This window comes from Myotis daubentonii, chromosome 2, assembly GCF_963259705.1.
Source record: "Myotis daubentonii chromosome 2, mMyoDau2.1, whole genome shotgun sequence".
NCBI lineage: Eukaryota > Metazoa > Chordata > Mammalia > Chiroptera > Vespertilionidae > Myotis > Myotis daubentonii.
The window spans coordinates 28410057-28425238 of NC_081841.1; the positions used below are offsets into that span (position 1 = coordinate 28410057).

Sequence of the window (15182 nt, forward strand, 5' to 3'; positions counted from 1 at the left end):
AGACCATGGTAGAAATTGGGGTCTACCAAACCTGAACTGGTTTAAGTTTGTTTAAAATGAAATGTACAAGACAAATGCCCAACTAGATGGGACAAGGGTGTGTCAACTGGGCATGTCCTAGTTGCCCAGGATGATGTGGTCACTGTAGTGACTAAAAGCTCAGCAGATGGCCCAGCCAGTGTGGCTCAGTGGTTGAGCTTCGGCCTATGAACCCAGAAGGTCATGGTTCGATTCCTGGTCAGGGCACATGTCCGGGTTATTGGCTTGGTCCCCAGTGTGGGGCACGCAGGTGGCAGCCAATCAATGACTCTCTCATCATTGATGTTTCTATCTCCCTATCCCTTCCTCTCTGAAATCAATAAAAATATATTTAAAAGCTCAGCAGATGGTCAGTACCAGGAGGAATGGTTAGATTTCATTCCAGTCGTTAAAGTGTGGAGAGGGTCAGAGAGGAGGCCCAGAGACCAGCCCTGACAGTTTGTTCTGATCTGTGAATCTTCCACTTATCTGAGGATATTTCTGGGTGGAGAGCAGAGGAAACGTCCTTGAACTGTGTGCTTTGTGAACCTTGGAGCTGCTGCTGGAATGTCAACTTTTCTTGGACTGTTCACTCTCCACATGGGAATAATGGCACCAGAGAGGAGGTAGCTCTTATTTGTTTGAAGGCAGAATAGAAATGTTCCCGTCAGTGGACTGATGAGATCTCCACCATTGGCCCCGCCACTGGAGTGTTCTGGTGTGACGCACCACCTGCTCTTGTGTGAGCCTTTCAATTGGCTTCCCCCCAGCAGCCAGAGGCTTGCTTTTAAAATGTAAATCAAATCCTTTTAGCCCTGTGCTCAGAATTCTCAAAAGACTTCCCATTTCACACCTAAAGTCCTTTCCAGCTTGAAAGAGTCCTACTTAAGGGGCTTTCTAACAGGCTTTGTGTATTATATTGCCACAAAGTACATGCCTACATACATGTGATTAAAACAGAACTTCCGTAAATGACCACCCCCCCCAATATTACAGAGAGTGTACCCTGATGTTTTTCTATTTTATTCTATTTCTTCTTCTTCTTTTTTTTTTTTTAAAATATATTTTATTGATTTTTGACAGAGAGGAAGGGAGAGAGATAGAGAGTTAGAACCATCGATGAGAGAGAAACATTGATCAGCTGCCTCTTGCACACCTCCTACTGGGGACGTGCCCGCAACCAAGGTACATGCCCTTGACCGGAATCGAACCTGGGACCTTTCAGTCCGCAGGCCGACGCTCTATCCACTGAGCCAAACCGGTTACGGCCTTTTTTTTTTTTTTTAATGCTGGTTGCAACTGACCGAATTGATATCATGACACATCTATGGGTCATGACTCTCTGTTTGGAAAACATTTTATTCAATGGCCTGGCCCTTGCCTTCCTCTCTGACTTTCTCTCTACCACTTCCTGCCCCTCTTGCTGACTCTCCTCCGTTACACCTGTGTCTCAGCTTTGCCTCACATACGACATGTTCACTCTTGCCTTAGGCCCTTTGCATTTGCACTTCTGCCTGGACACTGTTTCCCTGGACAGTGGCCTCATTGCTCACTTCCTATTTCAACTGGGGTTCTGCTCAAATGTTTTCTTATCAGAGACTTTCTCTGACTGTGCCAATCCCTGCATCCTCCATTTCTTATCCTATATAACTTTTCATTGCAGCCATATATCCTATATCATAAAGAGGTAATATGCAAATTGACCATTATGCCCTCCCACAAGATGGCTGCCCCCATGTGGTCATAAGATGGTCATCAAAAGATGGCTGGCAGGGGAGGGCAGTTGGGGGTGACCAGGCCAGCAGGGGAGGGCAGTTGGGGGTGAATGGGCCGGCAGGGGAGGGAAGTTGGGGGCAATTGGGCCAGCAGGGGAGCAGTTAGGTGTTGATCAGGCTGGCAGGGGAGCGGTTAGGTGGTGATCAGGCTGGCAGGCAGAGTGGTTGGGGCAATCAGGCAGGCAGGCATGTGAGCGGTTGGAAGCCAGCAGTCCCGGATTGTGAGAGGGATGTCCAACTGCTGGTTTAGGCCCGATCCCACAGGCAGTCGGACATCCCTCAAGGGGTCCCAGATTGGAGAGGGTGCAGGCTGGGCTGAGGGACACCCCCCAATACACGAATTTTGTGCTCCGGGCCTCTAATATATATATATATATAAAAGCCTAAGTGACCGAATGACTGTTCGACCGGTCGCTGTGGTGTGCACTGACCACCAGGGGGCAGACGCTCAATGCAGGAACTGCCCCTTGGTGGTCAGTGTGCTCCCACAGCCAACTTCCCACAGTCCCACTTCCTCTGCTGGCCGGCCCTGATAGGTTCCCATTGCCAGCCAGGCCGAGGGACCCCACCCATGCCTCTAGTAGTTACATGTTTATCTGGTTCTTTTCATCAGAACAAGCTCTTTAGAGTAGAATTTTGTTTTTTTTCTTCCACTGCTGAATCTGCAGAGCCTATAGCAGTGCCTGGCATTGAATGGATGAATAAATGGAAATCCTAGTCAGACCTGGAGAGCCCTCTAGGGCATCCATGGCGCCATTGGACATTAACCAACCCCTCGAACATTCTGAAAGAATGTTATAACCCATGTAGCCGTGGATATAAGACATATTAGAAATGATAGCCAGATGAAAGAGGAGTGTAAGCAGAGAATAGTCAAGATTGCTGCAGAGGGATCAAGTTGGCTTTTAACTTGGTGCCAGCAATTTAAGTTGAAGTATTTCAGAGGGTATAATAAACTCATCAATGACCTGGACTTGGATTGGAATCCTAAAGAATGATCTGGTTGGTGATGTGTGTGGGATGGGAATTAGCGATTAGGGGCAGAGTGGCTCTGGGGAGATGACAGAGTAGCAAGGCTCTGAGTGCTGTGGCAGCCTATGTTGTCAGGTTGCTGGTGTCTTGGTTTATAGAGCATTTCTGGATTCTGAGGACTGTTGGAAGAGTTGGCTAATGTCCAGTGGGGGCCTGGATGCCCTATATGGGCTTGCCCAGGGTTTATTGGATACTGGGCTTTGGGAGGAAGACTAATTCTAGACTCCATCTGCTGGTAAGGATCAGGCTCCCAGCACAGTCTCTGGCTTGTATCTTTCTGGCTTAGGAACTGGGTGAGGCTGAGCCTGCTCATTTATATAAATTGAATGTCTTCTGAGCCTGGCTGGATCAGGCATGTACTGATATTCAGGGCTCTTTTTTAGTAGCTAAGCTAACCTTTTCCATGGCTAAGGTAGAAAGACTAGATGCGATCAAGTTGATACTTCACTAGTTTCAGTGTCTGAAGTAAAAAATAAATTTACTGTGATGCAACAGACATATTGAACAGCAGTTATTGTGCTAGGCACTTGTACGGGAGGGTGTGGCTCACCCCTGGGAAGTTGCAAATTAGAATTGAAAATAAACAACACAGAAATAATAGTCAATTAGCAAGAGGTTCTCAGTAATAGAGTCTGGGATGAAAACTGTACAAGTGCATATCAGAAAATGACTGGAGACAGCACTAGGGAACAGATTCAGGTGGTACAATCCTATATAATAAAAGGCTAATATGCAAATCAACTGAACAGCAGAACGACTGGTCTCCATGACACTGCACTGACCACCAGGGGGCAGATGCTCAACGCAGGAGCTTCCTCCTGGTGGTCAGTGCGCTCCCACAGGAGGAGCACCGCTCAGCCAGAAGCCGGGCTCACGGCTGGCAAGCGCAGTGGCAGTGGTGGGAGCCGGTCCTGCCTCTGTAGCAGGGCTAAGGACCGCTTGGGGGATGTCTGCCAGCTGGCAGGTGGACATCCCTCAGGGGTCCCAGACTGCGAGAAGGCGCAGGCCTGGCTGGGGGATACCCCCCCCCCCCCACAGTGCACAAATGTCGTGCACCAGGCCTCTAGTTCCATATAAAAACCCAGGGAGAATGAAAAGAGAAAACATGGGAAATGTAATCTTTCATACTCTTCCAAGGTTTTTTGGGGAAAAGTCTCTAATAAAGCATCACAATTTCTGTTTTTCTCCATTAGGAACAAAGGTAAAATCAAAATACAAAACAAACCTTCTTTTATACAGTTATTTGGTGTTATATGTTTTATATTGTGAAGAAGTTCACGGATAGCCATAGAAACACAAATGGGAGTGATGGAAAGGCTACAAAGTAGATTTTTGGGGAAAATGATCTCTCTCCACTGAGACTGAAACAGGAAAAATAATAATAATAAAGAATTGTGAGAAGAGTCTTTGAGAACAAATTTATAAATGATAGAGAGCCTGAAAGGCACCAAATGACATACTAAGAGAAACCGTGGGATTTTCTTCACTGGAGAGTGTTAAGAAAAGAGTATTACCGCCTTCCAATTATGATTTCATATCTATTCTCCCCAAAGACACATGTACTTGAAACCCCTCCTGGCCCCATAAGAGTGGATTCTATGGTCCTGATGAGATTGTGTGCAATAGAATCACTTCTCCTGGAAAGGAGACGCTAAAGGGTACTCGAGTAAAATATTAAAAATTATGAAGGACATAACAAAGGCCAATCAGTTCTTCCTTTTCCCCAGACCCCATAATATGAGAACAAGGGTTATTTGATGAAATTAAAGAGTAGCAAATTAAGTGCTAATAAAATGAGATAGTCACTTATAATTCATTACCATGGGAGGTCACAGAGGCAAATTCTGTGGCTAGATTAAACATGGGGCTGGGTAATTTTATGACCACTAGTGATATTTTTAGCAGTAGAGCCTGATACTGTGAGCAAGGTAATCCTATTACATTCTCCAAGAGATGGTTTGCAGGGACCTCTGGCAAGTGGTATCTGAGAAGTGTGAGAGTAGGCCTCACGGGTTCTAACCTTTGGTGGGGGATTGTACTAAAAATTAGTTTTTAAGATGAATGTCTTCAGGTATCTCATTCACGCTCAGTCCCGACTTCTCTCGTGGAGATCCAAAAGTCCTCTCTAATCAGAAGCAATTAGAGTACAGAGTTTCATTATACCAGATGCTAAGTCCTGGAGAGCTATTATATAGTAACATGACTAGAATTAACCATGCTGTGTTGTATACTGGAAACGTGCTATGAGGTAGATCTTACATGTTCTGCGTACACACACCCAAAAAAGGTAGATGTGTGAGGCGATGGATATATTAATTACCTTGATTGTGGCGATTAATTTACAGTATACATAAAATGTATATCAACACATTAAGTTGTAGCCCTGGCTGGTGTGGCTCAGTTGGTTGGAGTGTTGTCATATACATACAGCGGTTCTCAACCTGTGGGTCGCAACCCCTTTGGCGGTCGAACGACCCTTTCACAGGGGTCGCCTAAGACCATCCTGCATATCAGATATTTACAGTACGATTCATAACAGTAGCAACATTACAGTTATGAAGTAGCAACGAAAATAATTTTATGGTTGGGTCACAACATGAAGAACTGTATTTAAAGGGTCAGAAGGTTGAGAACCACTGCATTAGAAGGTGGTGGGTATGATGACCAGTCAGGGCACATACCCTGGTTCTGCAGTCCAGCACATGTAAAAGGCAGCCAATCAATATTTCTCTCTCTCTCTTCCTTCCTCTCTCTCTAAAGTCAATAAAAATTAAAATAAAATCCCCACACAAAAACAAACAGCAAGTAGTATACCTTAAATATATATCATTTTTATTTGTCAATTATACCTCAATAAAGCTGGGTGGGGGGGAAGATAAACATTAAAAATAAAAAGCAACTGGCAAAGACTTCTAGAATAGATCATTTCTGGCCTTTGGGAGCCATTTAGCTAATTTATTGAATGCTATCCATGTATTAAGCACTTTGCTTGGATTTTTAAAAATCTGTTGGGAGAATGAGCATTTAGAGAAATTAGTGCCATTCAGAACGAAGGGGAGGGTACTGAAGGCAGATTGTAAAGGAGCCCATGGAAGAAAAAAGAAGCCAAAATAGCTCAACCTCTGTGGTTCAGAGAGGGTTCATGGAGAAGGTGGCATTTGGATTGAGAATTCTTTATGGAGATATAATTGACATGTAACACTGTCTTAGTTTTTATGTGTACAACATAATGAGTTGATAAATATATTGTTGTGAAATAATTGCCACAATAAAATTAGTTAACCTTCATCACCATGCAGTTATAATTCTTTTCCTTGTGATGAGAACTTTTAAGTGATTTTAAATATGAAATATAGCATTATTAACTGTAATCACCCTACTGTACTTTACATCCTTATGACATTGATTTTGTTACTACTGTAGAAGTTTGTACCTTCTGTCCCCACCTTCACCCATTTCACACCCAACCCTCCACACCCTGCCTCTGGCAACCACCAATCTGTTCTATGTATCTCTGAGTTCAGCTTTTTTTTTTTTTCAATCCTCACTGGAGGATATTTTTCCATTGATTTTTAGAGAGAGTGGAAGGGAGAGGGCAAGACAGAGAGAAATATTGATGTGAGAGAAAAACATCAATTGGTTGCCTCCTGCATGTGCCCCGACCAGGGCCTGGCCCAGGAGGAGCCTGCAACCATGGTACATGCCCTTGAGCGGAATCGAACCCGGGACCTCTCAGTCCACACGCCTACGCTCTATCCACTGAGCCAAACCACCTAGGGCTGAGTTCAGCTTTTTTTAGTTTTGTTTTTTTAGCTTCCACATCTAAGTGAGATCATATAATATTTGTTTTTGAATGAATTATTTCACTTAGTGTCATGTTCTCAAGGTCCATCTATAGTGTTACAGATGTCAGAATTTCCTTTTCCATGACTAAAGAATATCATAATATTCCATTTTATTCTTTATTCATTCATTTGTCAGTGGACAATTAGGTTTTTTCCATATCTTGGCTACTGTAAAATAATGCGGCAGTGAAAATGGGGGTGCCCATGTCTTTCTGATTTAATGATTTTGTTTCCCTTAGAAAAAAATCCAGGTGGAATTGCTGAATCATTTGGTAGTTTTGTTTTTCATTTTTCTTTTTCTTTTTTAAAATATATTTTATTGATTTTTTAACAGAGAGGAAGGGAGAGGGATAGAGAGTTAGAAACATCAATGAGAGAGAAACATTGATCAGCTGCCTCCTGCACACCTCCTACTGGGTATGTGTCTGCAACCAAGGTACATGCCCTTGACTGGAATCGAACCTGGGACCCTTGAGTCCACAGGCCGATGCTCTATCCACTGAGCCAAACCAGTTAGGGCTCATTTTTTGAGTAACCTTCATACTGTTTTTCAGAGTGGCTGCACCAATTTACATTCCCACCAACAGTGCACAAGGGTTCTCTTTTCTTTATATCCTCACTAACACTTCTTTGTCTAATTTTTAAATGTGTGAGGTGATAGCTCATGGTGGTTTTGATTTGCATCTCCCTCCCGATCAGTGATGTGTAGCATCTTTGCATGTACCTGTTGGCCATCTGTATGTCTTCTTTGGAAAAATGTCTATTCCGATCCTTGAACTGAGTCTTAGAGGTTGAGTAAGGGCTCACTGTCCAGGGGAGATAAGGAAAGGCATTCTAGGCAGGAGGGACCGGCAGCCTGCACAGGTCCAGAGACAGAGCATGGTGGAATGTGTCAGTGAACTCCCAGTGCTTTGGAAAGGCTGTGCCACAGAGCTCAGTTGGCAGAGAGGGAGAAGACGGGGCATGAGAGGGGGGAGGAAGTCAGATTATGAAGATTGGGATTGCCTGAGACCTCTCTGGCAGCCGTGGCCGGAGTGGGTGGGGTAGAGAAGAAGTGGGGAGATGCTTCCAGGAAGTGTCACATGAAATAAAGGATAGTCCCTTAAAGTGTGTCCCACCGTCATAGGCTTCCCTCTTTTGACTATTGTCCATGGCTGCCTGGTGGTGAGTATTGTATTTCACCCAGCTGCTTGCTTCATTCATTTTTACTATCTGCCGGAAACATTCTTTTCCATGAACTTGATCACCATTAGTAGTAGTTAAAAAAAAAAAATAAAAGAGCCCCCTACCTTTGGTTAGAGAGAAGTTCTTATAGGTCTCAGAAAAACTGGGATGAGTCCAGTGTGTCTATCTGGTTCTATTCCCTTGGGGTGGGGAGGAAGAGGCAGATTTCATGTGCCTGACCTTAGACTCCAGTTCTCTGTGAAGTTGGTTCAGCAGACAAGCAGGAACAGATGGATTGAAATGTTAAAAATCTGTTTGTTAAATGATTTCGGCTAACACAATCATTTAATTAGGGAAAAAAGCACCCAGACTATGTTCCTTCTTCAGTGATATTTAAAATAAGAATATCATTATTAATCATTCAAATGCTAACTTGCAATTTCTACACCATCGAATGGAAATGAGAGGAAGAGAGAGAAGTAGAGAGAGAGAGAGTCTTTTGTAGAAACTGACTATCTTTGTAGTTTTATTTTTGTGGTAGATGCAAATGATTTATTATTTGTGTTGTTACGTAGTCCAGTATGCAATCAGCAGTTCCCCCCATCGCTTTATAAATAATTGTTGAATTGTGACACCTTTCCTCTTGAGTAACCTTTTCTACAATAGTCCTTTAAGGCTCTAGAAGATTCTTTAAAAACATGAGGTTGCCAGAGGGATGTAGAATGAGGTTGGCTACAGAAGGTAAATGGGTGAGGCCACCTGTGTTACAGAGTGTTGGTGGGTGCAGTTGCACTGCGTGTGCGCCCGACACTGTGTTTGGTTTGGACACTCAGAGATGAGTAAGGTCATGACTCACAACACAGGAAATACAAGCGACAATTTTACCCCAACTCCAGTATGAACTGATACAAGTTCCCCAGTAGAGAGGGATCCAAGTGTTGGCTCTGTGCGGGGAGTTGGCAGTGTTTTCACAAAGAAAACCGTACAGGCTGGGCCTTAAAGTAGAAATTTCAGTCAACCAGCGGAGAACGGCGGGTGGGATGGCGTCGGAAAGAGCATTTCAAAACGGAAGCAACAGAGATGTCTCCTGGAATTTTGAGCAGCTTGTTTCTTTTCCTTTTCCTAACCTCTGCTATATCAATGTTGTAATTTCTAATACATTCTGAAAAATTCCCCTTTGAGGAAAGAATGGGCTGTATCATGTCAGCATGTAGTAGATATTAATCTTGTCAGTGAGGGGGTAGTGATTGAGGATTCCTTTAAGGCCCAACATCAATTCACTTAAGTATGTTTTAATCGTTTGCTCTCCTGGCCTGGGCACTCACACATAAGTCTTCGCTGTCAGAAGCGAGGCACGTGGCCCGGGCAGCACAACATTTCCCCCCCATTGTTAGGCACGTCTGTGTAATGAATCAATGCAGGCTCTTCCGGTTCCAAATGTACTTAACTTTCCACGAAGCATGCCTTTTCATGACTGGGCTTCTTTCAACAAGGTTATTTATTTGTAGTTGCGCGAAAAAGAAACATAAGCTCTAAGAGAGCTGTGGTGCCAGATGATAAATATATCCTTTCAAGGGCCGTGTTAAAAAAAAAAAATGGGTGACTGTATTTAATAAAACTTCTTAAGTTTTAAAAAGTATTCTTCATTCCCTTTTAGACCTCAGCTGGATCTCCAAAATACAAGTGAATCAACCGGCGGTCCTGAGACGCGCTCAACAAATCCAGGCTCGCAGGACCGTGAAGAAGGAGTGGCAGGTCAGGCTTCTTAGTGCCTGTACCTTCCAGTGCCTGGCTCTTCCCTCAAGGCCGCAGTATTGAATTTCGCTCAAGATGTATCTAACCTTAAAAGATTGCAGCTGTCCATGACTTATTTTAATAATTCATATATGATGATGATGGGTTGGAGAAAGATAACACATTTATCCAAACAAGTTAAAATTGTTATCACTCTTGAGTGGCAAAGCCGCAAATGACTTTGAGGCATCTTTATTCATGAGTGCACTCAATGGCATCTTTTCTCAACACATTTATTCAGTTTCTTGGACATACCTCCTTTGGATGGCTTCTATTTGAATTTTCAAACCGTAACACCCAAACCTGGTGTGCCCACTGCTGAGGCCCTTCGGTGACCTCCTTTGACCATCATATTTTCCTTCATATTAATTTTCATAAATCATGTTTCAAAATTCAGAAAAATGATGTTGCGTGGAGTACTTGTGGTCAGCATATTCTCCTGTGGATACCAACCAAAGACGTGCTATGCCTCGCAGGACTGAAAGGAATTGAGAGTCCATTCTACCAGGGAGGCAAAGTGTTGTGATCGAATCCTTTTGGGTGACATCTCACATTTTGTTCATCTTTGGAGATATGCTGATTGAAAAGTTAAAAGGAAACTAGTCAGAATGAGTTGGGAGATATGAATATTATTTAAAAATGGAATTGGATTAAATTGAAACAAACAAACAAAGGAGTTAGGGAGTCTTTTTTTGTTGTTGTTAATCCTCACCCGAGGCTATTTTTCCCATTGATTTTTAGAGAGAGTGGAAGGGAGGGGGAGAGGCAGAGAGAGAGAAATGTTAATGTGAGAGAGACGCATCGATTCGTTGCCTCCTGCACATGCCCTACTGGGATCAAACCTGCAACCGAGGTACGTGCCCTTGACTGGAATTGAACCCGGGACTCTTCAGTCGGAGGGCTGGTGCCCTAACCACTGAGCAACCAGCGAGGGCATGGAGTCTTTTTATACTATCTCATCTGAGATCCCAGGGCTGGAGGTGGAACGTTGAGACAGAAATGCTCTTGTTCCCACGTTCTTCCATGTGGGGTAGCTGTGAGGGGCTCCTTGTGAATGAGATGGAGCAGTCAGATGTGGGGAGACTGGATCTATTAGGGATTTCAGATTGGAATCTATGGGAGAAATAAAAAGTAAGACTGCTCTTCCCCCTTTTATTTTATTCTATGTGATACTCAGGTTGTTGGTCACTCTTAGCAATGTTTATAACAGAATGATATGCTGTGAATAGTATACATGTCAGCTTTTAGCATTCATGTTTGTCTAGTGATTCTCTGCTAACTAACTGGGTTGGAGATTGATCTTCTTTTTTTTAACCTTAGTTTTATTTTCCTTCAAACCAGGCTGCTTGGCTCCTGAAAGCTGTTACCTTTATAGATCTTACTACACTTTCGGGCGATGACACATATTCCAACATTCAAAGGCTCTGTTATAAAGCCAAGTATCCAATCCGGGAGGATCTCTTGGAAGCTTTAAACATGCACGATAAAGGTATTGTATGGTGTATAATCTGTCTGCGTTTTTCCTTTTTACAATGCTGATGACTAAATCCAGAGGACTTAAGACAAGATTCAGCTGCTAAAATGATAGCAACAATAAAATCCAAGTAATAGAATTGTGTACACAGACAAATAATTAGATTCTTCTCTGAAAAACAGCAGGGAGAGAATCTGAGTCTTATGTGTAGGCCTGTTCTTTCCATCATGGATTCAAGTTGCTGGTAGAGAACTTCTTGATTTTTCTTTTCATTTCTTCAGTTTGGGAAATTTTCTATCTAGTGACTCTAAAATACTGAGTCTGATTCCCCAGCCACATGTGAAAAAGCCAGTCTCATTACTTAATCATCACATCTCATACATAAAGTATTTTCTGTGAGCAAATGAAATACTTTTGAGAATAAAATGCAAATGGGAAATATTACATGCTTGTATATTAGGTTCGATCTTTTGAGAAAAGTTATATTCACTTTCTTAGTATACATGAAAGAACTTACAGCAACTTTAGAAAGTTGCTATAGGTACAAAACTTTAATATTTTAGAAATGGAGGAGACCTTTGAGAGTCAGTCTCCTTATTTCTAATATTTCTTTTTAAAAAATATGTATCTTTATTGATTTCAGAGAGGAAGGGAGAGAGAGAGACATAAAAACATCAATGATGAGAGAGAATCATTGACTGACTGCCTCCTGCATGCCCTACACTGGGAATCGAGCCCACAATCCTGGCATGTGCCCTGACTGGGAATCGAACTGTGACCCCCTGGTTCATAGGTCAATGCTCAACAACTGAACCACGCTGGCCGGGCTCTAATATTTCTAAATGAGGAGACGAAGACCTGGACGGCTAAATGCTGTTTGCAGGAGGACGTGCCCTGTTGTTCGCTGGGCTGGTGTCAGGAGCCAGGTCTTTCTATGAAGGGTGTCTGTAATGAGTGCAACTGGATATGTAGATAAGTTGTAGACCTAAAAAACTGGACAGCTTTTGAAAAATATTTATGATGTTTTTCTTGAGTTGACAATAAAAACAACACCTACTAGTAATACTTAATAGTAACAGCTTTGGGGGAGAGGGGCTGAAAAATGTAACAACTCTGTATGCTTTATGTTATTGTTTTGTTTTATAGTGTTTAATTTTTATTTTTGTAAGAGCTTATTCCTCAAAATGGAGGTTCCAGATTTATTTACTAAAGGTCCGGTGCATGAATTTGTTCACAGGTGGTCTGGCTGGCTGCCCTGACGGGGGCCCATCGGGCTGGGCCGGCAGTGGGGAGGGGCCGAGGGCAGTTGGCTGGCTGGCCCCACCCCTGATCGGGATGGGAGGGGCCTATTGGGGGCCAGATGGACGGGGGTGGGGGGGGCGGGGGGGGGCTGATTGGGGTCTGGATCAGGCTGGTTAGCTGCTGCAGTACACATCATAGCCACCGGTCATTCTGGTTGTTCTGCTGTTCCAGTCACTGGGCTTTATATATATAGATTATTTTTTATAAAAGGGGATAGGATTAATTAAATGTCATTTTGCTATACTACCCTGTAAGGTTAGCTTATATTTTTCTTCATCCACTTTCTGAATGCTGGACAAATCTGGATTTTGTTAATTACATGAAATAAGATTTTTTTAAAAAATATATTTTATTGATTTTTTACAGAGAGGAGGGGAGAGGGATAGAGAGTTAGAAACATTGATGAGAGAGAAACATTGATCAGCTGCCTCCTGCACACCCCCCACTGGGTATGTGCCTGCAACCAAGGTACATGCCCTTGACTGGAATCGAACCTGGGACCCTTGAGTCCTCAGGCCGATGCTCTATCCACTGAGCCAAACCGGTCAGGGCATGAAATAAGATATTTTCATTGACCCAAGACCACCACCCTTATTATTTAAGAATTTAAAAAAAGTCGTGTTATGTTAACTTTAAAGAACAATGTATCACAATTGTCTTATTCTATGACTGTAACGATGAGAAAATGGTCCATGTTGTCAAGAACTGGAAAGAAATGTGGAAAATCAAAACCGAACATATTGTCAAATTACAGTGGGAAGGCTGGGGAGTGTTGATGGGGGAGGTAGGAGATCAACCGAAGGACTTGTATGCATGCATATAAGCATAACCAATGGACACAAGACACTGGGGGGGTGGGGTTAGGGCATGTGCCAGGGGTGGGGGAGGTCGGGGAAGGTCAATGGGGAAAAAAAAAGGAGACAATACGTACTACTATTTGTAATGCTTTAAACAATAAAATAAAATAAAAATAAATAAAAATCTTTTAATTTTTGCTGCATCATGGGGGAATTCTTTTTCCCTCTCATTTTGATTTCTGCTGATACTGTGCTATAGATAATAGTTAAAGGCATATTGAACTTCCCATTCAGAAGGCTGCTGTGGTTTCTTTCTTCATAGGCATCACTACGGCTGCCGTCTGTGTCTACCCTGCCCGTGTGTGTGATGCCGTGAAAGCACTGAAGGCTGCCGGCTGTACTATTCCCGTGGCATCAGGTAAAACTGGTGTGGCTTTTGTTGATGTCTTTCAACATGTTTCCAGTTCTTCGGCTCAGACATCTTGGGGTATTACATATAGTTGTACACTATGCTTTTAATCAGTTTTATGTATTTGATCGGTTGTATTTATTCTTTTAGTATTTATTAATTGCCTTCCAGGTAGCAATTAACATTAACTAATTACTAATTCCTTTAATCAAAGGGAATTATATTCTCAAAAATATAGACCTGTATCCTTGTCCTTAAGGCAACTTAGTTGTTTTGGAGGAATAATCAAATTTAAAAAATCATAATGCCAGATGTGTAGTATATTATATAAATGTAAAATATGATAATAAAGTCATGCAGAAGGTAGTGGTAACTTTGAGCGGGAACTTATTTATTCTGCAGAGGTTGGTGACACTTGGAGAGTAAGGGAATGCTTCATAGAGACAAACAATAACTGCACTGGGTCTGAAAGGGTAAGGGAGTTTCCAGTGTTGAGAACATAGGGAATGGCATTTAGACAGAAGAACGAGTGTGGGTAAAGGCAGAAGCATGTTCCGAGAACTGCAGGTGGCTTGCAATTGTTGGATCCTGAGGTGGGACTGTGGGAGTTGAAGCTGGAGATCTTACGGGAGACCATGCCAGGCTGCGCCATTTGGGCTGTGTTCTGGTGATGGGGAAGGTACCTAAAGGTTTTAAGCAGGGGCAGACCACGATCCACTTCATGATGTCCTGAGTTAGGGCATGGTAGTGAGCAAATGAGAAGGGGTGAGCTGGACTTAGGGAGACTATCCCTGTCCCTGTGGGCGATGATGAGAGACACCCCAAAGCCTAGAAGATAAAAGAGGGCATGTTCAAGAGTTACTGACTTAAGATAGACACGTAGGACATGGCGTAAGGGAAAGAAAAGTCTTTTTAAAACCTTCAATATAGTGTGTGTGTGTGTGGGTATGTGTGTGTGTCTGCCTCTTACACATAGATAGATGGATGGATGGGTGGATGGATGGATGGACGTAAAATTAAAATTTACTTTTAAAAGATGTTGGAGAGCCTGGCTGGAGTGGCTCAGTGGTTGAGCATTGACCTATGAACCAAGAGGTCATTGTTCAGTTCCCGGTTAGGGCTCCATTACCAGTAGTAGGCGTGCAGGAGGCAACTGATTGGTGTTTCTCTCTCACTGATGTTTCCATCTTTTCATCTCTCTCCCTTCCTCTCGCTCTGAAATCAATAAAAACATATTAAAAAAAAAAAAAGATGTTGGAGGAATATCCTGGTGCTTTAAAAAAGTATCTATAAAGATTGTTAATTTATTGTATTCAAAATACATCAAAAGAAACATTATGTACAGTATTTACATATAGCTCATTTGTGAAGATTCCCAAAGTATTTGGCAGCTACACCTTTACTGATGTTAAATTCTCAGTCGATTCAGCGTTTCCTCTATACAACAGAGAAATGTGCCTTCCTCTAAGGGAGCAGACCCAAGGAATTTAACATCAAGGTAACACAAGGGATTATCTATAGCTCTCAGAATGGAATTAATGATGCGTGTCAAAATGTTTAATACTTTTCCGA

General features: G+C 42.7%; 1 protein-coding gene across 2 annotated transcripts in view; it reads left to right on the forward strand.

The window, feature by feature from the left end:
• DERA (deoxyribose-phosphate aldolase) overlaps positions 1-15182 on the forward strand; it is a 97645-nt gene that overhangs the window by 21013 nt on the left and 61450 nt on the right. For both annotated transcript variants that reach the window (XM_059682303.1, XM_059682302.1), the window contains exons 2-4: positions 9492-9589; positions 10970-11117; positions 13524-13619. In XM_059682303.1, coding sequence (XP_059538286.1) covers positions 9492-9589; positions 10970-11117; positions 13524-13619 — 342 coding nt within the window. The remainder of the gene's footprint in view (positions 1-9491; positions 9590-10969; positions 11118-13523; positions 13620-15182) is intronic.